Source organism: Ambystoma mexicanum, unplaced genomic scaffold (genome assembly GCF_040938575.1).
Source record: "Ambystoma mexicanum isolate Mex_15411 unplaced genomic scaffold, UKY_AmexF1_1 Mex_scaf45, whole genome shotgun sequence".
In the NCBI taxonomy this organism is placed as follows: domain Eukaryota; kingdom Metazoa; phylum Chordata; class Amphibia; order Caudata; family Ambystomatidae; genus Ambystoma; species Ambystoma mexicanum.
The window spans coordinates 69,959-93,595 of NW_027182461.1; the positions used below are offsets into that span (position 1 = coordinate 69,959).

The 23,637-nt window shown below is 56.1% G+C and overlaps 2 protein-coding genes across 2 annotated transcripts; both read right to left on the bottom strand.

Moving 5' to 3' along the window:
• Positions 1-6,728: 6,728 nt before the first annotated feature.
• Positions 6,729-7,397, bottom strand: LOC138559161 (histone H1-like). Its single transcript, XM_069642726.1, has one exon. The coding sequence runs from the start codon at positions 7,395-7,397 to the stop codon at positions 6,729-6,731; it is 669 nt and encodes a 222-aa protein (XP_069498827.1).
• Positions 7,398-14,577: 7,180 nt separating this feature from the next.
• Positions 14,578-15,246, bottom strand: LOC138559162 (histone H1-like). The gene has a single exon (XM_069642727.1). It carries the CDS (start codon positions 15,244-15,246, stop codon positions 14,578-14,580), a length of 669 nt encoding a protein of 222 aa, XP_069498828.1.
• Between the last annotated feature and the right edge of the window lie 8,391 nt (positions 15,247-23,637).

Consider the following 23,637-nt stretch of genomic DNA (forward strand, 5'->3'; position numbering starts at 1 on the left):
GCCTGATCAAGTCTGCTCCCCTCACCGCCCGGGGACCGAAGGAAAAGCGCACCGAAGAGGAAGGAAATAACACAGCTCTGAGAGTGTGTGTTAGCCAAGGCTAGAAACGCCCCTTGAAAATGGACACAGGGCTCCATGCCCAGAGCGGCTCTATGTTTTTGGAGTTCAATCCTGGCGCGCGCCCGCGCGCCTGTGTGTGTGTGAGATTTCTTTTTTTTGTTTTTTGTTTTTACTTTATTAGCTTTAATTCGACAAAAAGGTCATAAAAGCTACACACAGATATCCAAACCACAAATGCAACAACATCGTAATCACTTAGCTCATGAATCACTTCCAATCGGAAAACAAATTCGTCATGTTGCCAGAGGAAGCAAATGAAAGCGGGATCAGCATTTTACCAAAATTGACAGCCAATGCAAATGGGTTTCTCTACCCCAAAGCATTATTCTACTCCCTTAGCCTTTCTCGTGTGTATTTTTCCTTCCCAACTCAAATAACTAGCAGTAGCAAGAACAGCCTCTACGCCTGCAGTGTCCGGGCATATTGCCATGGCATCACCTACTGACCTGCAGGCCGCGCCTTAGAAACAAAGGCTTCAAAAAGCGCTTCCTCAGTGGCTTAGTGGCCGGACAGAGTAATAAGTAATGTTGAACAGTCTCCTCGGGCTCGCCTCAAAGAATACATGATGTTGAAACGGCATTGTTCCATCTATGCCGAAATGCGGCAATTGGCAGAATTCCAATACGGAACTTTAGGTGTAGAGCCCTTTCCCACCCAAGGGAGGCGTAATCCAGGTACTCTTCGCAACCCGCCCGTTTCTAAATTCTAACATATCGGGCCAGCTGTTCCGAGGCCCTGGATTTCCCCAAAATGTCCCCTGCCGGGCCTTTGCCCCTGCTGCACTCTTAATCACTTCCTTGGAAACAGATGTAATCGCTGAGGGATTTGACCAGCACTCCCCCAAACCCAGCAAACCCAAATAGCTTTTCACGTGACCAGCCCACTCTAAAGGACCGCTCCCGTGCTGGGACAAAACATCCACAAGTGCCTGATTTCATGTTTCGTGGGGTTATCCTTGCTTCCAGGGTTCAATTGCTGGGCCCATTTGCTGGCAGCCAGCCTCTGAAACCAGATTGTCTTTGCATTCTACATGCATGCAGGGGCCGTGTTTGCTTGCAGTCACTTTACCCTACATGATCTCGGGCCTTCTGCCCCCTCGTCCCAGTCCATGTCCTTTTCACACAGACACTGGCCTCGACCATGAAGGAGCATGCTCGGGCGTGGCAGGCCGGGCACACGGGGGGGCGTGCCACCCAAAGGTGGAACCTCCAATATGCGGGACAGGAAGGGCAGAAATCAGCGCTTGGGGCACACGCAGGGAGAAGCGTTGGCAGGGACGGCCCTGCCCCGCCTAGGGCTAGGGAGGTGAGCCCGCTCGGCAAGACCCTCCGGCCTAGGGGCCTGGGCAAGTACCGACGTGCTTAAACACAGTAAGAACTGTGAATGGGGAGACACCTCCTACGCCGTGACCGACTCGTGCAGACGGGAGGAGAATCCTCCACACGCAGAGGCGAGCCGCTGTGGATACGTCCTGGAGGGCCCGAGCCAGCGGTTGGCCTAGCCAAAGCGAGACCCGCTAGCTGGAGGCTACAAGGCGGGAGCTCTGACCGAGCAGGTATTAGAGAGTCTTTTTTATTTTGGATGTGTGTTTTCAGACTTTTGAGCACGTGAGACTTTGGAGAATGGTAGAAGAAAATAGTTAAACAAAATTAATATCAAAGAGGCCCCGGGTCAGGAGCGGAGCCAAGACGGGAAGAAAACCGCCTTCCCCGGGGGCGCGACGGCTAGAGAACAGTGGTGGGCCCGGCGCCCAGCGACCGACGCCGAGACTAGGGAACAGGAAGGAGCCAGAGTCCCCGAGCCCCACCCGGCGAGTGCCTGTACCGACCAGACGAGCACAAACAGCGATGCAAACACTCCCAACGTGAGGACGGGAGGGAGGGCTGTAAACGTTGGGGGCAAAGACTGGAGAAGCCGTCCACGGCAGGAGAGGCTGGGAAAATGGACGGCCACAAGACCCAGGTAAGACCGAGCGTGAGAGGGGCTCGAATACTGCATGTCACCGCTGGAGAAGCCGCCAAGCGTGTGAAAGTCTGAAAGAGCGGAACGGGCCCACGACCCAAGCAAAAGAGAGTGAAAGAGATACAAATACTGCATATCACGGCTGGAGAAGCCGCCCAACGTACGACATTCTGAAAGGGGTGGAACGGGCGTGCGAGCCAAGTTAAACAGAGGGGAAGAGATCCAAACACGGTCTACCAAGGCTGGGGTATCCGCCCCAGTACTAGATCCTAAGAGAAGCGAATGGGCACCCGCCCTGTGAACAAAGGAGGGCAATGGATGCGCGTGCTTGTTGCCAAGGCTGGGAAAGCCGACAAATATACGAGATGAATTGGACTGAGAGCCAATAACCCTGCCAAAGAGCCACAGGACTTGACTTTGGGGAGTCCCGGTGCCATAAAGGTGGGATCTGGAGAAGTGTGGGCTGTGCAAATGAGCCCTCTACGAGTCGGGCCAGACAGACGCGCACTTCCGAGGCTATTGTGCAAGCCTCCTTTTCCTTTTAGCGAGGTTTTCTAACGTGGGAGGGCCAGTCAGCAACTAGGAGTGTGGACTCAGGCAGGGCTCTTTCATTCTTGGACTTCGACGGGCGCCCTTTGTTTTTGTTTTAGAAGGCAGGGAACTTCCCTCATAGCGGGAGAGCCGATAGGCGTGTTTCTTTTATCTGAATAAACAAGTCTCCACCAAGACCCACTGTAGTCCGAGTCCATCTTCTGGTTCGCCACAGGGCCTGACCCTTCTGAGTCCGAGTCCATCTTCTGGTTCGCGACAGGGCCTGACCCTTCTGAGGAAGCCTCAGCCCCACTTTGATCTTCCTTTCTCCTCTTCTCATCGCTGGGAGGAGAGGCCTGTCCTTGGGGACACTGGGCTGGGTTTCTGGGAGAAGCAGCAGCAGCAGCAGCAGCAGCAGCAGCAGCAGCAGCTGCAGCAGCCAGCCAGCCAGCCAGCCAGCCAGGCGTTCTGGCCCCTGCCCCGAAAGCCTGACGAACGCCTGACAAACGCCACTGTGCTTTGCCCTTGACGGGCTTTGCCCTTGACGGGCAAAATTCCCAGCAGACCCCACTGGGCACAGCACCTGAGCAAGTTAGAGTGAGGTTTGAGAGAGAGGGCCCTCCGCCTGCCCACCAAAACACTAAAAGGAAAGAAAGGGAAAAAAAAGGGTGAAATGGGCCACTCTGGGTTTCATATCTCGGCCAGGCCTTCCTTTCTTGGAGTCAAACGGTTCATGCATGCCTCCCAGGAACCCTTGCACTTCCCTTAGGGTAATGAGTGGAATCCCCAGACAGGTCCCTCCCCTCATCTGCCACTCTCCCAACACGGTGTACAATGTATCTATCTATCTCAGTGAGAGGGCTTGGCAGTGGCAAAGCAAGGAAGTGAGACGGGCAGCTCTCTGCAGAGGCCAGTGGTAGGTAGGAGTGTGGGGAGGAGGCCATGGTGGGCCTTGACGCTTTGCGTGCCTCACTAACTAACTAACTAACCAGCAACTCTCTGACCAGCATGACGCGCGCAGAGGCCTCCGGCAACGCTCACCCCATTCACACGCTCAGGAGAATGGGTAGAGGGGCAAACTGAGCAGGACACAGACACCTGGCTCTCCCTTCTGGATACACAAACCCCGAGTGCAGTTGCCCCCTTGCGTTAAAGGGCGGCGCTGTGGTCAACCCCGAATGCGTTCAAAGGGTAAATCAATCGGAAAGCCTGCCCCTCGGCGAGAGCGAGAAGCCCTAGCGCACTGGAGGGGATTCGGGCCGGCTTGGCCCCGATCCCGATATGATATGATAGGACATATGGCATTTATAAAGGCGCCTATACACAAGTGTTTCAAGGCGCGACTGGTAGCCAGGCCCATTCTAGGCAAGAGCCAGCGCTCCTCATAGCCACGGGGGCAGAAGGCACAGCCGTGTGAAAGACCTTACCTTCGGCATAGGATTTTGCCTTCTCCTGCAGGTACATTCTGGGCGCAAAGAAAGAATTGTCAAGTAGGACACAAAAACGCCATGTGCTTGCTCTGATCTCTTTCTTCATTCACACACAAGCGACATTCATAAAATCAGTGTGCAAGACTCGCCTGAGGTTTTTTTTCAAGGCGCTGGCTTGCTAGTCAAAACATAAACCTTGCACGCCCCTCTACTTTGGCTCAGGCGGGCCAGAGTATGGTGCTTAAGCAGAGTGCAGATGAGCAGCTCGGTCGGGGAGGGTGTGGGCGGCTCTTAAAAGAGCCTTTGGTGTTGTGGTGTCGGAACGAGAGGTGGGGTCCGGTGGGGGGTGGGGGTCTGCTCAGCCCCCGAATCCGTAGAGGGTGCGTCCCTGGCGCTTCAGGGCATAGACCACATCCATGGCGGTGACCGTCTTCCTCTTGGCGTGCTCGGTGTAGGTGACGGCATCCCGGATCACGTTCTCCAGGAAGACCTTCAGCACGCCCCGGGTCTCCTCGTAGATGAGGCCGGAGATGCGCTTGACTCCGCCACGGCGGGCCAGGCGGCGGATGGCGGGCTTGGTGATGCCCTGGATGTTGTCTCGCAGCACTTTCCTGTGCCTCTTGGCGCCGCCTTTGCCGAGCCCTTTCCCTCCTTTGCCGCGTCCAGACATGCTGACTCTTCTCTTCTTCACAAGCGAGCGGAGAATGACGGGTTCAGCGCCTGAGCCGCTCCTTATATGCACCCATGGCGGACCAGAGGGAGGGCTGCTGGCGGTCGTGCGCAGCACGGTCTGCGCAGGGCCGGGTGGGCGGGGAGACGGCAGCGTTTCGAAATGACCGCGCTTACTAGCCGTTGGTCTCTGGGCGGGGTAGCGTAGGTGGGAGAGCCTGCCAAACAAAGAACTCACAGCCAGCTGCCGCTTCTGATGGTTTAGGGGCAGGCACCATGCCGTCGGCGGCATCCCCCGCCTCCCCACTTGCCCCCACGGCGCGTTGCAAACACTGATCAGAAAAGGAGCTGCTTCCAAGCGCTTCAGAGTCAGGGCACCCTGCACTCTCTTCCGAGCACTCAAGAGGACCGCTGACCACGGGCGCAAACCTGGCATGGTGCGTAAATAATGCCTGCGGCTACCGTGGGGGGGGGGGGGGACCCCGGGTGTGCCCGGCAGGTGAATAAGTAATGCATCTTGGGCATACCTCAAATCCCCCCCTCCGTCACCCAACACTGGAGGGCCTTCCATGCCACGGAAAAGCCCTGTGAACTATGGGGCCAAATGGATGTTTGGCTTTTGCCTCTGAAGCCAAAAGCTCGCCCGAGCTACGAGCGTAGCCAAGCGAAGAGCAGGGGCGGATAGGAGCAGCTCGTCTGTGACAATGTGGCGGCTCTTAAAAGAGCCTTTGTGGTGTTTTCTGCGGTTGTTGCGGTGCTGCCGTGTGCCTCAAGCCCTCTCGCCCCGGATGCGGCGGGCCAGCTGGATGTCCTTGGGCATGATGGTGACCCGCTTGGCGTGGATGGCGCAGAGGTTGGTGTCCTCAAAGAGCCCAACCAGGTAGGCCTCGCTGGCCTCCTGCAGGGCCATGACGGCCGAGCTCTGGAAGCGCAGGTCGGTCTTGAAGTCCTGGGCGATTTCTCGCACCAGGCGCTGGAAGGGCAGCTTTCGGATGAGCAGCTCGGTGGATTTCTGGTAGCGGCGGATCTCCCTCAGAGCCACAGTGCCGGGTCGGTAGCGGTGAGGTTTCTTGACGCCGCCAGTGGCGGGGGCGCTCTTCCGGGCAGCCTTGGTGGCCAGCTGCTTGCGAGGCGCCTTGCCTCCTGTGGACTTGCGGGCGGTCTGCTTAGTACGGGCCATGGCAGCGCTGCTAGATCTGCTTTCTCTCTACGAGATACAATGGCGCTCCTCTGGCGGGGAGCTGGTATATGAAGACCAAGCTCTCCTCTCATTGGCTGAGGCGATAACAGGCGCAGGTTTGAAAAAAGCCCGCGTTGTGCTGTGATTGGTCGCTGTCCGAAGGTATGGCTATGAAGCGGTGACGCAGGAATGGGAAGCCTTCGATTGGCTGGCTGGCCCAACAATAAACAGGAAGCAAAAAGAGATTGCCGTGGGTTGTGCTCAGCCTTTCATGAGTCGCTGTGGACAGATAAAATAGCCCCACCACCCAGCCCTTGCGTGCCCCAATTCAACCTCCCACCAGCCTTCAGACCGGTGGCAAGCGAGAGTGGCAAATCAGCCTCTGAAGTCTGCCCCCCCGCCCCCCGCGCTGACATTTCACACTACCATCATCATCTTTGCCGGCGGCCAGCCCAATGGCAGCGCCTCGAAACACTGCGGTTATGATGAGGGGAGGGGCGGGGGGGGGGAGGAGGAGGAGGAGGAGGAGGAGGTGGCGGGGGGGTTGTGCCAGATCACATGCCTCAACATCTGTGCACACGATGCCCTTATGTCTCAACTGGTGGGGGCTTATAGGTGGGGGCGCACTGGCCACGGTCACGCATGGCGTCCGAAGCGAGTGGAGACTCTCGCCGCGGGGCCCGGTACATGTTGGCTTTCAAACATGCCGTTGTATATCGCAGTACGCGTCTGGCAAGAGGCATGAGCTAGCTCGCTTTTCAGATGCTGTGGGCGGCTCTTAAAAGAGCCTTTGTGTTTTTTTGTGTGTGTTTTTTGAAGGGTCTCGGCGAAAGCCTCTACTTCTTCTTGGGTGCAGCCTTTTTGGGCTTTGCCGCTTTGGGTTTGACGGCCTTGGGCTTCACGACCTTGGCTGGGCTCTTCTTTGCCGCTTTCGCCTTCACGGCTTTGGCTTTTGCGGGGCTCTTGGCGGCCTTCTTGACTGGAGCAGCTTTGGGCTTTTTAGGGCTCTTGGCTCCTGCTGGTTTCTTCACCTTCTTGGGACTCTTCTTGACTCCGGCGGGAGCCTTTTTGGGTTTCTTGGCAGCACCGGCAGGCTTCTTTGCTGCGGGCGTCTTGCTCTTCACCGCCGCTTTCTTGGCCGCCTTCTCCTTGCCCTGCGACTGCTTCTTGTTGAGCTTGAAGGATCCAGAGGCACCGGTGCCCTTGAGCTGGGCTAGGGCTCCTTTGCTCACCAGGCTCTTGACGGCAAGCTTGACTCTGCTGTTGTTCTTGTCCACGTCGTATCCCTGGGCGCTCAGAGCCTTCTTGATGGCGGGCAGGGAGAGTCCCTTCCTCTCAGTGGAGGCAGCCACGACCTTGACGACGAGGTCGGCCACGCTGGGCCCCGTGGGCTTTTTGGCCTTGGCAGCGCCGGCTGCTTTCTTCTGCGTCGTCTTCTTCTTGGGTGCGGCGGCGGCGGCAGGTTCCGCCGGCGGAGCCACAGCAGCGGGAGCAGTTTCAGCCATTGTTCTGCAGGAGGACTCGGTCAGCGCGCTCACAGATCAGATCAGATCAGTAATGGGCGGCCCGGCAAGCGGCGTGCATATATAGGGAGGAGCTTCCTTCTGATTGGTCCACAGAAGGGGAGGCAGGTCCCAGCTCACAGCACCGTCCCTGCGAACGACACACTGTGTTTCCTCCGCCTAAATGATCCATTTTTTAATAGCGACACGCATACATTTATGTCATTTTACATGTGTCACCAGGACCGCAACATCTCCCAGCTCTTACACAAAAGTAGCTTCCCCTTGGCAGGGCCTCGGCTCCCTTGCAAGCGTCTTGTAAAGCCGGCATGCCGCCTTCAGCTGCGACAGGAACATGGGCAAACTTTGTTTTCCGCTTCATATTCGACCTCTCTTGCTCACCTCCCACGCATAGCAGCGCGAGCATATCCTTTTTCCCTTCTTTCCCTACGGTGCCTGATCAAGTCTGCTCCCCTCACCGCCCGGGGACCGAAGGAAAAGCGCACCGAAGAGGAAGGAAATAACACAGCTCTGAGAGTGTGTGTTAGCCAAGGCTAGAAACGCCCCTTGAAAATGGACACAGGGCTCCATGCCCAGAGCGGCTCTATGTTTTTGGAGTTCAATCCTGGCGCGCGCCCGCGCGCCTGTGTGTGTGTGAGATTTCTTTTTTTTGTTTTTTGTTTTTACTTTATTAGCTTTAATTCGACAAAAAGGTCATAAAAGCTACACACAGATATCCAAACCACAAATGCAACAACATCGTAATCACTTAGCTCATGAATCACTTCCAATCGGAAAACAAATTCGTCATGTTGCCAGAGGAAGCAAATGAAAGCGGGATCAGCATTTTACCAAAATTGACAGCCAATGCAAATGGGTTTCTCTACCCCAAAGCATTATTCTACTCCCTTAGCCTTTCTCGTGTGTATTTTTCCTTCCCAACTCAAATAACTAGCAGTAGCAAGAACAGCCTCTACGCCTGCAGTGTCCGGGCATATTGCCATGGCATCACCTACTGACCTGCAGGCCGCGCCTTAGAAACAAAGGCTTCAAAAAGCGCTTCCTCAGTGGCTTAGTGGCCGGACAGAGTAATAAGTAATGTTGAACAGTCTCCTCGGGCTCGCCTCAAAGAATACATGATGTTGAAACGGCATTGTTCCATCTATGCCGAAATGCGGCAATTGGCAGAATTCCAATACGGAACTTTAGGTGTAGAGCCCTTTCCCACCCAAGGGAGGCGTAATCCAGGTACTCTTCGCAACCCGCCCGTTTCTAAATTCTAACATATCGGGCCAGCTGTTCCGAGGCCCTGGATTTCCCCAAAATGTCCCCTGCCGGGCCTTTGCCCCTGCTGCACTCTTAATCACTTCCTTGGAAACAGATGTAATCGCTGAGGGATTTGACCAGCACTCCCCCAAACCCAGCAAACCCAAATAGCTTTTCACGTGACCAGCCCACTCTAAAGGACCGCTCCCGTGCTGGGACAAAACATCCACAAGTGCCTGATTTCATGTTTCGTGGGGTTATCCTTGCTTCCAGGGTTCAATTGCTGGGCCCATTTGCTGGCAGCCAGCCTCTGAAACCAGATTGTCTTTGCATTCTACATGCATGCAGGGGCCGTGTTTGCTTGCAGTCACTTTACCCTACATGATCTCGGGCCTTCTGCCCCCTCGTCCCAGTCCATGTCCTTTTCACACAGACACTGGCCTCGACCATGAAGGAGCATGCTCGGGCGTGGCAGGCCGGGCACACGGGGGGGCGTGCCACCCAAAGGTGGAACCTCCAATATGCGGGACAGGAAGGGCAGAAATCAGCGCTTGGGGCACACGCAGGGAGAAGCGTTGGCAGGGACGGCCCTGCCCCGCCTAGGGCTAGGGAGGTGAGCCCGCTCGGCAAGACCCTCCGGCCTAGGGGCCTGGGCAAGTACCGACGTGCTTAAACACAGTAAGAACTGTGAATGGGGAGACAGCTCCTACGCCGTGACCGACTCGTGCAGACGGGAGGAGAATCCTCCACACGCAGAGGCGAGCCGCTGTGGATACGTCCTGGAGGGCCCGAGCCAGCGGTTGGCCTAGCCAAAGCGAGACCCGCTAGCTGGAGGCTACAAGGCGGGAGCTCTGACCGAGCAGGTATTAGAGAGTCTTTTTTATTTTGGATGTGTGTTTTCAGACTTTTGAGCACGTGAGACTTTGGAGAATGGTAGAAGAAAATAGTTAAACAAAATTAATATCAAAGAGGCCCCGGGTCAGGAGCGGAGCCAAGACGGGAAGAAAACCGCCTTCCCCGGGGGCGCGACGGCTAGAGAACAGTGGTGGGCCCGGCGCCCAGCGACCGACGCCGAGACTAGGGAACAGGAAGGAGCCAGAGTCCCCGAGCCCCACCCGGCGAGTGCCTGTACCGACCAGACGAGCACAAACAGCGATGCAAACACTCCCAACGTGAGGACGGGAGGGAGGGCTGTAAACGTTGGGGGCAAAGACTGGAGAAGCCGTCCACGGCAGGAGAGGCTGGGAAAATGGACGGCCACAAGACCCAGGTAAGACCGAGCGTGAGAGGGGCTCGAATACTGCATGTCACCGCTGGAGAAGCCGCCAAGCGTGTGAAAGTCTGAAAGAGCGGAACGGGCCCACGACCCAAGCAAAAGAGAGTGAAAGAGATACAAATACTGCATATCACGGCTGGAGAAGCCGCCCAACGTACGACATTCTGAAAGGGGTGGAACGGGCGTGCGAGCCAAGTTAAACAGAGGGGAAGAGATCCAAACACGGTCTACCAAGGCTGGGGTATCCGCCCCAGTACTAGATCCTAAGAGAAGCGAATGGGCACCCGCCCTGTGAACAAAGGAGGGCAATGGATGCGCGTGCTTGTTGCCAAGGCTGGGAAAGCCGACAAATATACGAGATGAATTGGACTGAGAGCCAATAACCCTGCCAAAGAGCCACAGGACTTGACTTTGGGGAGTCCCGGTGCCATAAAGGTGGGATCTGGAGAAGTGTGGGCTGTGCAAATGAGCCCTCTACGAGTCGGGCCAGACAGACGCGCACTTCCGAGGCTATTGTGCAAGCCTCCTTTTCCTTTTAGCGAGGTTTTCTAACGTGGGAGGGCCAGTCAGCAACTAGGAGTGTGGACTCAGGCAGGGCTCTTTCATTCTTGGACTTCGACGGGCGCCCTTTGTTTTTGTTTTAGAAGGCAGGGAACTTCCCTCATAGCGGGAGAGCCGATAGGCGTGTTTCTTTTATCTGAATAAACAAGTCTCCACCAAGACCCACTGTAGTCCGAGTCCATCTTCTGGTTCGCCACAGGGCCTGACCCTTCTGAGTCCGAGTCCATCTTCTGGTTCGCGACAGGGCCTGACCCTTCTGAGGAAGCCTCAGCCCCACTTTGATCTTCCTTTCTCCTCTTCTCATCGCTGGGAGGAGAGGCCTGTCCTTGGGGACACTGGGCTGGGTTTCTGGGAGAAGCAGCAGCAGCAGCAGCAGCAGCAGCAGCAGCAGCAGCTGCAGCAGCCAGCCAGCCAGCCAGCCAGCCAGGCGTTCTGGCCCCTGCCCCGAAAGCCTGACGAACGCCTGACAAACGCCACTGTGCTTTGCCCTTGACGGGCTTTGCCCTTGACGGGCAAAATTCCCAGCAGACCCCACTGGGCACAGCACCTGAGCAAGTTAGAGTGAGGTTTGAGAGAGAGGGCCCTCCGCCTGCCCACCAAAACACTAAAAGGAAAGAAAGGGAAAAAAAAGGGTGAAATGGGCCACTCTGGGTTTCATATCTCGGCCAGGCCTTCCTTTCTTGGAGTCAAACGGTTCATGCATGCCTCCCAGGAACCCTTGCACTTCCCTTAGGGTAATGAGTGGAATCCCCAGACAGGTCCCTCCCCTCATCTGCCACTCTCCCAACACGGTGTACAATGTATCTATCTATCTCAGTGAGAGGGCTTGGCAGTGGCAAAGCAAGGAAGTGAGACGGGCAGCTCTCTGCAGAGGCCAGTGGTAGGTAGGAGTGTGGGGAGGAGGCCATGGTGGGCCTTGACGCTTTGCGTGCCTCACTAACTAACTAACTAACCAGCAACTCTCTGACCAGCATGACGCGCGCAGAGGCCTCCGGCAACGCTCACCCCATTCACACGCTCAGGAGAATGGGTAGAGGGGCAAACTGAGCAGGACACAGACACCTGGCTCTCCCTTCTGGATACACAAACCCCGAGTGCAGTTGCCCCCTTGCGTTAAAGGGCGGCGCTGTGGTCAACCCCGAATGCGTTCAAAGGGTAAATCAATCGGAAAGCCTGCCCCTCGGCGAGAGCGAGAAGCCCTAGCGCACTGGAGGGGATTCGGGCCGGCTTGGCCCCGATCCCGATATGATATGATAGGACATATGGCATTTATAAAGGCGCCTATACACAAGTGTTTCAAGGCGCGACTGGTAGCCAGGCCCATTCTAGGCAAGAGCCAGCGCTCCTCATAGCCACGGGGGCAGAAGGCACAGCCGTGTGAAAGACCTTACCTTCGGCATAGGATTTTGCCTTCTCCTGCAGGTACATTCTGGGCGCAAAGAAAGAATTGTCAAGTAGGACACAAAAACGCCATGTGCTTGCTCTGATCTCTTTCTTCATTCACACACAAGCGACATTCATAAAATCAGTGTGCAAGACTCGCCTGAGGTTTTTTTTCAAGGCGCTGGCTTGCTAGTCAAAACATAAACCTTGCACGCCCCTCTACTTTGGCTCAGGCGGGCCAGAGTATGGTGCTTAAGCAGAGTGCAGATGAGCAGCTCGGTCGGGGAGGGTGTGGGCGGCTCTTAAAAGAGCCTTTGGTGTTGTGGTGTCGGAACGAGAGGTGGGGTCCGGTGGGGGGTGGGGGTCTGCTCAGCCCCCGAATCCGTAGAGGGTGCGTCCCTGGCGCTTCAGGGCATAGACCACATCCATGGCGGTGACCGTCTTCCTCTTGGCGTGCTCGGTGTAGGTGACGGCATCCCGGATCACGTTCTCCAGGAAGACCTTCAGCACGCCCCGGGTCTCCTCGTAGATGAGGCCGGAGATGCGCTTGACTCCGCCACGGCGGGCCAGGCGGCGGATGGCGGGCTTGGTGATGCCCTGGATGTTGTCTCGCAGCACTTTCCTGTGCCTCTTGGCGCCGCCTTTGCCGAGCCCTTTCCCTCCTTTGCCGCGTCCAGACATGCTGACTCTTCTCTTCTTCACAAGCGAGCGGAGAATGACGGGTTCAGCGCCTGAGCCGCTCCTTATATGCACCCATGGCGGACCAGAGGGAGGGCTGCTGGCGGTCGTGCGCAGCACGGTCTGCGCAGGGCCGGGTGGGCGGGGAGACGGCAGCGTTTCGAAATGACCGCGCTTACTAGCCGTTGGTCTCTGGGCGGGGTAGCGTAGGTGGGAGAGCCTGCCAAACAAAGAACTCACAGCCAGCTGCCGCTTCTGATGGTTTAGGGGCAGGCACCATGCCGTCGGCGGCATCCCCCGCCTCCCCACTTGCCCCCACGGCGCGTTGCAAACACTGATCAGAAAAGGAGCTGCTTCCAAGCGCTTCAGAGTCAGGGCACCCTGCACTCTCTTCCGAGCACTCAAGAGGACCGCTGACCACGGGCGCAAACCTGGCATGGTGCGTAAATAATGCCTGCGGCTACCGTGGGGGGGGGGGGGGGACCCCGGGTGTGCCCGGCAGGTGAATAAGTAATGCATCTTGGGCATACCTCAAATCCCCCCCTCCGTCACCCAACACTGGAGGGCCTTCCATGCCACGGAAAAGCCCTGTGAACTATGGGGCCAAATGGATGTTTGGCTTTTGCCTCTGAAGCCAAAAGCTCGCCCGAGCTACGAGCGTAGCCAAGCGAAGAGCAGGGGCGGATAGGAGCAGCTCGTCTGTGACAATGTGGCGGCTCTTAAAAGAGCCTTTGTGGTGTTTTCTGCGGTTGTTGCGGTGCTGCCGTGTGCCTCAAGCCCTCTCGCCCCGGATGCGGCGGGCCAGCTGGATGTCCTTGGGCATGATGGTGACCCGCTTGGCGTGGATGGCGCAGAGGTTGGTGTCCTCAAAGAGCCCAACCAGGTAGGCCTCGCTGGCCTCCTGCAGGGCCATGACGGCCGAGCTCTGGAAGCGCAGGTCGGTCTTGAAGTCCTGGGCGATTTCTCGCACCAGGCGCTGGAAGGGCAGCTTTCGGATGAGCAGCTCGGTGGATTTCTGGTAGCGGCGGATCTCCCTCAGAGCCACAGTGCCGGGTCGGTAGCGGTGAGGTTTCTTGACGCCGCCAGTGGCGGGGGCGCTCTTCCGGGCAGCCTTGGTGGCCAGCTGCTTGCGAGGCGCCTTGCCTCCTGTGGACTTGCGGGCGGTCTGCTTAGTACGGGCCATGGCAGCGCTGCTAGATCTGCTTTCTCTCTACGAGATACAATGGCGCTCCTCTGGCGGGGAGCTGGTATATGAAGACCAAGCTCTCCTCTCATTGGCTGAGGCGATAACAGGCGCAGGTTTGAAAAAAGCCCGCGTTGTGCTGTGATTGGTCGCTGTCCGAAGGTATGGCTATGAAGCGGTGACGCAGGAATGGGAAGCCTTCGATTGGCTGGCTGGCCCAACAATAAACAGGAAGCAAAAAGAGATTGCCGTGGGTTGTGCTCAGCCTTTCATGAGTCGCTGTGGACAGATAAAATAGCCCCACCACCCAGCCCTTGCGTGCCCCAATTCAACCTCCCACCAGCCTTCAGACCGGTGGCAAGCGAGAGTGGCAAATCAGCCTCTGAAGTCTGCCCCCCCGCCCCCCGCGCTGACATTTCACACTACCATCATCATCTTTGCCGGCGGCCAGCCCAATGGCAGCGCCTCGAAACACTGCGGTTATGATGAGGGGAGGGGCGGGGGGGGGGAGGAGGAGGAGGAGGAGGAGGAGGTGGCGGGGGGGTTGTGCCAGATCACATGCCTCAACATCTGTGCACACGATGCCCTTATGTCTCAACTGGTGGGGGCTTATAGGTGGGGGCGCACTGGCCACGGTCACGCATGGCGTCCGAAGCGAGTGGAGACTCTCGCCGCGGGGCCCGGTACATGTTGGCTTTCAAACATGCCGTTGTATATCGCAGTACGCGTCTGGCAAGAGGCATGAGCTAGCTCGCTTTTCAGATGCTGTGGGCGGCTCTTAAAAGAGCCTTTGTGTTTTTTTGTGTGTGTTTTTTGAAGGGTCTCGGCGAAAGCCTCTACTTCTTCTTGGGTGCAGCCTTTTTGGGCTTTGCCGCTTTGGGTTTGACGGCCTTGGGCTTCACGACCTTGGCTGGGCTCTTCTTTGCCGCTTTCGCCTTCACGGCTTTGGCTTTTGCGGGGCTCTTGGCGGCCTTCTTGACTGGAGCAGCTTTGGGCTTTTTAGGGCTCTTGGCTCCTGCTGGTTTCTTCACCTTCTTGGGACTCTTCTTGACTCCGGCGGGAGCCTTTTTGGGTTTCTTGGCAGCACCGGCAGGCTTCTTTGCTGCGGGCGTCTTGCTCTTCACCGCCGCTTTCTTGGCCGCCTTCTCCTTGCCCTGCGACTGCTTCTTGTTGAGCTTGAAGGATCCAGAGGCACCGGTGCCCTTGAGCTGGGCTAGGGCTCCTTTGCTCACCAGGCTCTTGACGGCAAGCTTGACTCTGCTGTTGTTCTTGTCCACGTCGTATCCCTGGGCGCTCAGAGCCTTCTTGATGGCGGGCAGGGAGAGTCCCTTCCTCTCAGTGGAGGCAGCCACGACCTTGACGACGAGGTCGGCCACGCTGGGCCCCGTGGGCTTTTTGGCCTTGGCAGCGCCGGCTGCTTTCTTCTGCGTCGTCTTCTTCTTGGGTGCGGCGGCGGCGGCAGGTTCCGCCGGCGGAGCCACAGCAGCGGGAGCAGTTTCAGCCATTGTTCTGCAGGAGGACTCGGTCAGCGCGCTCACAGATCAGATCAGATCAGTAATGGGCGGCCCGCGCTTGTTCTTCTTCTTGCTGATAGATTTTTATCCATCAGCGGTGATTTTTTGGATACCGAGGCTTGAGCCTCATTACTCCATCTTCTCGGGTTGAGTGTGTAGTCGTGGGTTTGTATTCTTCTTGGTCTGTGTGGTCTTGTCACAGTAGGGCTGGTTTCACTGGGTCTTCGCAGTGATGGGCCGCGGGTAGCGGTCGAAGGGGTTTGCTGTGGTGGCAGTGAGTCTTCTGATCAGAGGGTTCGGGTTCTGATCCAGTTCTTGGCAGAAGTTCTTACTCAGCTTCGCTAGATGTTCATCCAACATCTCGATGTCCAGGTCTCTGTGAAGGTCTGCTATCCTTGTGAAGATTGGAGCTCCAGATGATATCCGCAGGGCCTTGTTCTGGACTATCTGAAGACTCTTCCGGTGTCGCTCATGGCAGGTCATCCATGCTGGTGAGGCATAAGTCAGGGTTGGTCTGATGATCGCCTTGTAGACGTTGATCTTTGTCCGGAGGGGCATGGACTTGCTCTTCAGGAGTGGGTACAGCGCTGCCATCTTTCCTGTTGCCTTCTGCTGAGTATTCTCGATGTGGCTTTCCCAGTTGAGTTTGCTGTCCAGGGTCACACCGAGGTAGCGGCTGCTGCTCTCCCATTTGATGGTCTCCCCGTTGAGGCTGATGTGTGGGTGCTCCTTGATCTTCTTTCTGGTGAACAGCGTTGCAGTTGTCTTGCTGGTGTTGAGTTCTATCCGCCAGTCGCTGTACCACTTTGCGATGGTATCCAATGAAGCTTGCAGGTTCTTCGCCACTTCCTTTTCGCTGAAAGACTGGGAGATTACTGCAACATCGTCTGCATACAGCGCCAGGTTCGTCTTGTGGAGATCTGTCGGGATGTCGTTGGTGAAGAGGTTGAACAGGAAGGGTCCGAGGTTCGATCCCTGTGGCACGCCTGCTCGGATGGAATGTGAAGAGGACATCTCAGACCGCATGGCGACATGGAAGGTGCGGCCTCCCAGGTAGCTTGCAATCGTCTTCACCAGGTAGTTCGGAAATCCCAGGCCAATCATCTTGTGCAGCAGTCCCTTGTGCCAGACTCGGTCGAATGCTTTGGCGACATCCAGGAAGACGATTCCTGTGGACTTCTTGATGTTGAATCCGTGGCTGATGGTGTCCACCACTCTCAGTAGCTGATGAGTCGTTGCATGCTCCTTTCGAAATCCAAACTGTTCCTTTGCTAGTAGATTTCTTTCGGAGGTGAAGTCGCTGAGTCGAGCGAGGAGGACCTTCTCCAGGAGCTTCGATAATCCAGAAAGCAGGCTGATGGGGCGGTAGTTTGCTGGATCCCTCAGTGGTTTGCCGGCCTTTGGAAAAACGATGACCCTTGCTTCTTTCCAGGAACTCGGGAAGTGCTGGAGCCTCATGCATGCATTGAAGATCTCTGTGAGATGTTCCATTGATGCTGGTGGGAGGTTCTTGATTGCCAGGTTGGTTATTCCGTCGCTCCCCGGTGCCTTGCCGTTCGCCAGCTTTTCTGCAAGTCCTGCTACCTCAGAGCTTGTGCACTCCTTGATGTCTTCTGCTCCCAGCCCGGTTCCGTGATCTGCAAGGTACTTCTCAACTGCTTCCTCCACTCCGTCTGAGAGCCTACTTACCTTGTTCGGGGTGAACGAAGCCTCCAGTGTCTCGGCAAGGACCTCTGCCTTGTCCTTGTTGCTGCATGCAAGGTGGGTTCGTCCCTGGATTGGTGGGCTTGGCTCCTTCTTCCCAGTCAGGCGACGAGTCATTCTCCACACCGAGTTGTCTGCCTCCTTCAGCTTGGCTGTTGCAGACTCCCACTTCTCTCCACGGTGCTGTCGGATCTGTTCCCGCAGGAGTCTTGCGAGCGTGTTGTACTTCTGCAGGAGATCAGGTGTGCGGAGCTTCTGCCACTGGCGTCGGGCGCGGTTCTTGTCGGCGATTGACTGTTGGATGCCTCTCGGTAGGTCGTAGATGGAACATCTGGTTGTCTTCTGCTTTGGAACACTGCTCTTGATTGCCTCCTGGACTGCTGTCGTGAAGTCTTCCACGGCCCTGTTGATATCATCCATGGTGCTCAGCGGGGTTGGAGTGACCATTCTGTTCAGCTCTTCTTTGAAGCGGTTCCAGTCAGCTCTTCTGAAGTTGTACTTCTCGGCCTGCTGGTAGGGTTCCATCTCATCTCCCACAGTGATTGCTACTGGATTGTGGTCCGAGGTCAGCTCCACCAGTGTTTCCAGCTCCACAGAGTGTTGCAGGTTCTTCAGTAGCACGATGTCCAGCACATCTGGGTTGTGGCTTGCTACACCTGGGTAGTGCGTGGGCTCAGTCGGGCCTGCTACCACGCAGTCGTTCTTCCTGGAATACGCTAGCAGTGTCCGTCCCCTCTGGTTGGCAGTCCTGGAGTTCCAGCATCGGTGCTTGGCGTTGAGGTCTCCCCCGATGAGTGTTGGAACCGTTGAATCCAGCAAAGCATCCAGGTCTCGGAGATCCAGCTTTGCTTTCGGGGGGCAGTAGGTTGCAATCAGTCGGAGTGGTCCTGTAGCGGTCTTGACTTGTACTCCAGTGGCTTCAATGCTTCTGAGGGGTGGGAGTGCAATCTCATGGTGGTCGATCATCGTCTTCACTATCACTGCGGTCCCCCCTCCTTTGGCTCCTGCAGGTCGGTCGGTCCGGTACACTCTGTGGTTCGCCAGGCTCAGCTTCTGGTTTCCTTGCAGGTGGGTCTCTGAAAGCAAAGCAGCACTCACCCTTCTCGTTTCCATCAGGTGGAGGAGTTCGTCTGTCTTCTTCTGAATACCGTTGGCATTCCACATCACGATGGCGCAGCTGGGTTTAGATGCCATGTTGTTTTCTTCCTTCGCCCGCGAATAGGCTCAGGACGAGCCCTGCCACCATCGTCATGGTGGGGTCGATATTCAGCTCTGCAACAAAGGCTGCGATCTTCACTATGATGGTCTTCCAGTCGATTGAGCTCGCTGTTCCCTCTTCCTGTGCTGAGGTGGTTGCTTGCGGCGGGTTCGGTGGTGGATTTAGGACTGCAGCGTAGCTCAGCCCGGATGTTGTGGGTGTCGTCTGGGTCTTCGCAGGGCCATGGCCTGTTGGTGGGCGAGGAGGGTGGGTCCTCTGTGCGGCCGCTGTTGGTTTTGGCTCCTGACGATGTGCAGGTCTTTGGTTTGGTTGGCGTTGTCCGCTGCTCCTCTGAGAGTCATTTGTAGTAGTTTGTGGGTTCCGTGGAGCTTGCAGTGGTTGTTGTGGTGCCCTCCTCTGCTGCTCATCCTGTTTAGCTTTCATAAGGGCTGGGCATCCGCGGTAGCTGGCAGGGTGAGGTCCCCTGCAGTTGGCGCAGGTTGCCGGATCTGTTCGGGCTCGGGTGCAGTTTTTCGATGTGTGGTTCTCTCCACATCGCACGCAGCGTGGGTCTTGGTGGCAGAAGGCAGATGTGTGGCCGATCCGCTGGCAGTTGAAACACATGATAGGTCCTCTTCTGGCCTTCGGTGCTTCAGTGGTAACTGTACAGCTGCACAGCCGTGTGATCTTTGTCAGGTCCGCTGGTTTTCCATCGCTGGTTTGTGCAAGGGTGGCAACAAATAGCGGGAATTTCTTGTTCTTGTCGGCTGGCGAGGTCAGCTGGACAACACTCTTCACTGGGAGACCCTGTTCTGCAAGTTGATCTGTGATGTCTTCCACGCTGGCGTTAGTCGGCAGGCCACGGACCACAAACCTCTGAGACCTCACTCGCTCCAGTGGGAATGTGTAGTACTGCAGTTTCTGTACGGTGAAGGCATCTGTCACGCTCTTGTAGTCCTCTACTGTGGTGAGCGAGATCTTCATATGCTCACCATGAGGCTTGGTGGTGAAGGTTGGTTTGGCGCACAGGTGTTTCAGCATGTCAACCAGGTCCTTGTGGGTCTCCAAGCTCTTCACAAACACTGGGGGGATCCGGATCTTCTTTGGTGGTGGGGTTGTCTGCTTGTCCGCTGTGTTGTCAGGTTCTGTGGTTAGCTGTTCGTGCTCCAGAACGCCATACTTGTTGCTGGTGCTCACACCTGTTGCAGATGGTTCAGTCAGCGTCTTCTTCCACTTCTGTTTTGATGCACCTGGTGACGCACTTTCACTGGTCTTTCGCTTGTGAGAGACTGGTTCGAACCCTTCCATCTCGACCTCAGTGTCCAGGAGGTGGGATGTTTCTGACATCTGGGCCGTCATGATGATCAATCTAGGAGAAAAGGGGGAGAAAATTGGAGAGAAAACAGGAAAGAATAGGAGAAAAGAGGGAGAAAATGTAGAGTGCTCTTATCAGAGCAGTTTCTTTTTAAATCCAAACAGTTCTTTGTAAGAACCAGCTCAGCAGGTGTGCCCTAAAAAGGACAGTTTTGGGGTGCACACGGTGTGCAAAAAGCTCCTTTGCAGATTGTTAGACCGACTCCTGAAGATTGCTCTTCAGTGGGGAAATCGGACTAATCAAGCGCCACTTGCCGCCACAAGGTGGAGGCAAAGACCGCTTAAACGGCCCTTCTGTTTAGAAAAGGCCCGGCTCACTGCAGCTGTCGCAGCATCGCTCGATGCTGCATCTCGGTACACAAGGTCTAAGCAGCTGTGAGGAGCGGGAGAAAATTAGGTCCTAACAGCCATTGCTGTTACCGCCTAATCGCTCATCCACCTCAACTCAAGCTGCCGTCCACGATGTCCCAACCAGTAATGGGCGGCCCGGCAAGCGGCGTGCATATATAGGGAGGAGCTTCCTTCTGATTGGTCCACAGAAGGGGAGGCAGGTCCCAGCTCACAGCACCGTCCCTGCGAACGACACACTGTGTTTCCTCCGCCTAAATGATCCATTTTTTAATAGCGACACGCATACATTTATGTCATTTTACATGTGTCACCAGGACCGCAACATCTCCCAGCTCTTACACAAAAGTAGCTTCCCCTTGGCAGGGCCTCGGCTCCCTTGCAAGCGTCTTGTAAAGCCGGCATGCCGCCTTCAGCTGCGACAGGAACATGGGCAAACTTTGTTTTCCGCTTCATATTCGACCTCTCTTGCTCACCTCCCACGCATAGCAGCGCGAGCATATCCTTTTTCCCTTCTTTCCCTACGGTGCCTGATCAAGTCTGCTCCCCTCACCGCCCGGGGACCGAAGGAAAAGCGCACCGAAGAGGAAGGAAATAACACAGCTCTGAGAGTGTGTGTTAGCCAAGGCTAGAAACGCCCCTTGAAAATGGACACAGGGCTCCATGCCCAGAGCGGCTCTATGTTTTTGGAGTTCAATCCTGGCGCGCGCCCGCGCGCCTGTGTGTGTGTGAGATTTCTTTTTTTTGTTTTTTGTTTTTACTTTATTAGCTTTAATTCGACAAAAAGGTCATAAAAGCTACACACAGATATCCAAACCACAAATGCAACAACATCGTAATCACTTAGCTCATGAATCACTTCCAATCGGAAAACAAATTCGTCATGTTGCCAGAGGAAGCAAATGAAAGCGGGATCAGCATTTTACCAAAATTGACAGCCAATGCAAATGGGTTTCTCTACCCCAAAGCATTATTCTACTCCCTTAGCCTTTCTCGTGTGTATTTTTCCTTCCCAACTCAAATAACTAGCAGTAGCAAGAACAGCCTCTACGCCTGCAGTGTCCGGGCATATTGCCATGGCATCACCTACTGACCTGCAGGCCGCGCCTTAGAAACAAAGGCTTCAAAAAGCGCTTCCTCAGTGGCTTAGTGGCCGGACAGAGTAATAAGTAATGTTGAACAGTCTCCTCGGGCTCGCCTCAAAGAATACATGATGTTGAAACGGCATTGTTCCATCTATGCCGAAATGCGGCAATTGGCAGAATTCCAATACGGAACTTTAGGTGTAGAGCCCTTTCCCACCCAAGGGAGGCGTAATCCAGGTACTCTTCGCAACCCGCCCGTTTCTAAATTCTAACATATCGGGCCAGCTGTTCCGAGGCCCTGGATTTCCCCAAAATGTCCCCTGCCGGGCCTTTGCCCCTGCTGCACTCTTAATCACTTCCTTGGAAACAGATGTAATCGCTGAGGGATTTGACCAGCACTCCCCCAAACCCAGCAAACCCAAATAGCTTTTCACGTGACCAGCCCACTCTAAAGGACCGCTCCCGTGCTGGGACAAAACATCCACAAGTGCCTGATTTCATGTTTCGTGGGGTTATCCTTGCTTCCAGGGTTCAATTGCTGGGCCCATTTGCTGGCAGCCAGCCTCTGAAACCAGATTGTCTTTGCATTCTACATGCATGCAGGGGCCGTGTTTGCTTGCAGTCACTTTACCCTACATGATCTCGGGCCTTCTGCCCCCTCGTCCCAGTCCATGTCCTTTTCACACAGACACTGGCCTCGACCATGAAGGAGCATGCTCGGGCGTGGCAGGCCGGGCACACGGGGGGGCGTGCCACCCAAAGGTGGAACCTCCAATATGCGGGACAGGAAGGGCAGAAATCAGCGCTTGGGGCACACGCAGGGAGAAGCGTTGGCAGGGACGGCCCTGCCCCGCCTAGGGCTAGGGAGGTGAGCCCGCTCGGCAAGACCCTCCGGCCTAGGGGCCTGGGCAAGTACCGACGTGCTTAAACACAGTAAGAACTGTGAATGGGGAGACACCTCCTACGCCGTGACCGACTCGTGCAGACGGGAGGAGAATCCTCCACACGCAGAGGCGAGCCGCTGTGGATACGTCCTGGAGGGCCCGAGCCAGCGGTTGGCCTAGCCAAAGCGAGACCCGCTAGCTGGAGGCTACAAGGCGGGAGCTCTGACCGAGCAGGTATTAGAGAGTCTTTTTTATTTTGGATGTGTGTTTTCAGACTTTTGAGCACGTGAGACTTTGGAGAATGGTAGAAGAAAATAGTTAAACAAAATTAATATCAAAGAGGCCCCGGGTCAGGAGCGGAGCCAAGACGGGAAGAAAACCGCCTTCCCCGGGGGCGCGACGGCTAGAGAACAGTGGTGGGCCCGGCGCCCAGCGACCGACGCCGAGACTAGGGAACAGGAAGGAGCCAGAGTCCCCGAGCCCCACCCGGCGAGTGCCTGTACCGACCAGACGAGCACAAACAGCGATGCAAACACTCCCAACGTGAGGACGGGAGGGAGGGCTGTAAACGTTGGGGGCAAAGACTGGAGAAGCCGTCCACGGCAGGAGAGGCTGGGAAAATGGACGGCCACAAGACCCAGGTAAGACCGAGCGTGAGAGGGGCTCGAATACTGCATGTCACCGCTGGAGAAGCCGCCAAGCGTGTGAAAGTCTGAAAGAGCGGAACGGGCCCACGACCCAAGCAAAAGAGAGTGAAAGAGATACAAATACTGCATATCACGGCTGGAGAAGCCGCCCAACGTACGACATTCTGAAAGGGGTGGAACGGGCGTGCGAGCCAAGTTAAACAGAGGGGAAGAGATCCAAACACGGTCTACCAAGGCTGGGGTATCCGCCCCAGTACTAGATCCTAAGAGAAGCGAATGGGCACCCGCCCTGTGAACAAAGGAGGGCAATGGATGCGCGTGCTTGTTGCCAAGGCTGGGAAAGCCGACAAATATACGAGATGAATTGGACTGAGAGCCAATAACCCTGCCAAAGAGCCACAGGACTTGACTTTGGGGAGTCCCGGTGCCATAAAGGTGGGATCTGGAGAAGTGTGGGCTGTGCAAATGAGCCCTCTACGAGTCGGGCCAGACAGACGCGCACTTCCGAGGCTATTGTGCAAGCCTCCTTTTCCTTTTAGCGAGGTTTTCTAACGTGGGAGGGCCAGTCAGCAACTAGGAGTGTGGACTCAGGCAGGGCTCTTTCATTCTTGGACTTCGACGGGCGCCCTTTGTTTTTGTTTTAGAAGGCAGGGAACTTCCCTCATAGCGGGAGAGCCGATAGGCGTGTTTCTTTTATCTGAATAAACAAGTCTCCACCAAGACCCACTGTAGTCCGAGTCCATCTTCTGGTTCGCCACAGGGCCTGACCCTTCTGAGGAAGCCTCAGCCCCACTTTGATCTTCCTTTCTCCTCTTCTCATCGCTGGGAGGAGAGGCCTGTCCTTGGGGACACTGGGCTGGGTTTCTGGGAGAAGCAGCAGCAGCAGCAGCAGCAGCAGCTGCAGCAGCCAGCCAGCCAGGCGTTCTGGCCCCTGCCCCGAAAGCCTGACGAACGCCTGACAAACGCCACTGTGCTTTGCCCTTGACGGGCAAAATTCCCAGCAGACCCCACTGGGCACAGCACCTGAGCAAGTTAGAGTGAGGTTTGAGAGAGAGGGCCCTCCGCCTGCCCACCAAAACACTAAAAGGAAAGAAAGGGAAAAAAAAGGGTGAAATGGGCCACTCTGGGTTTCATATCTCGGC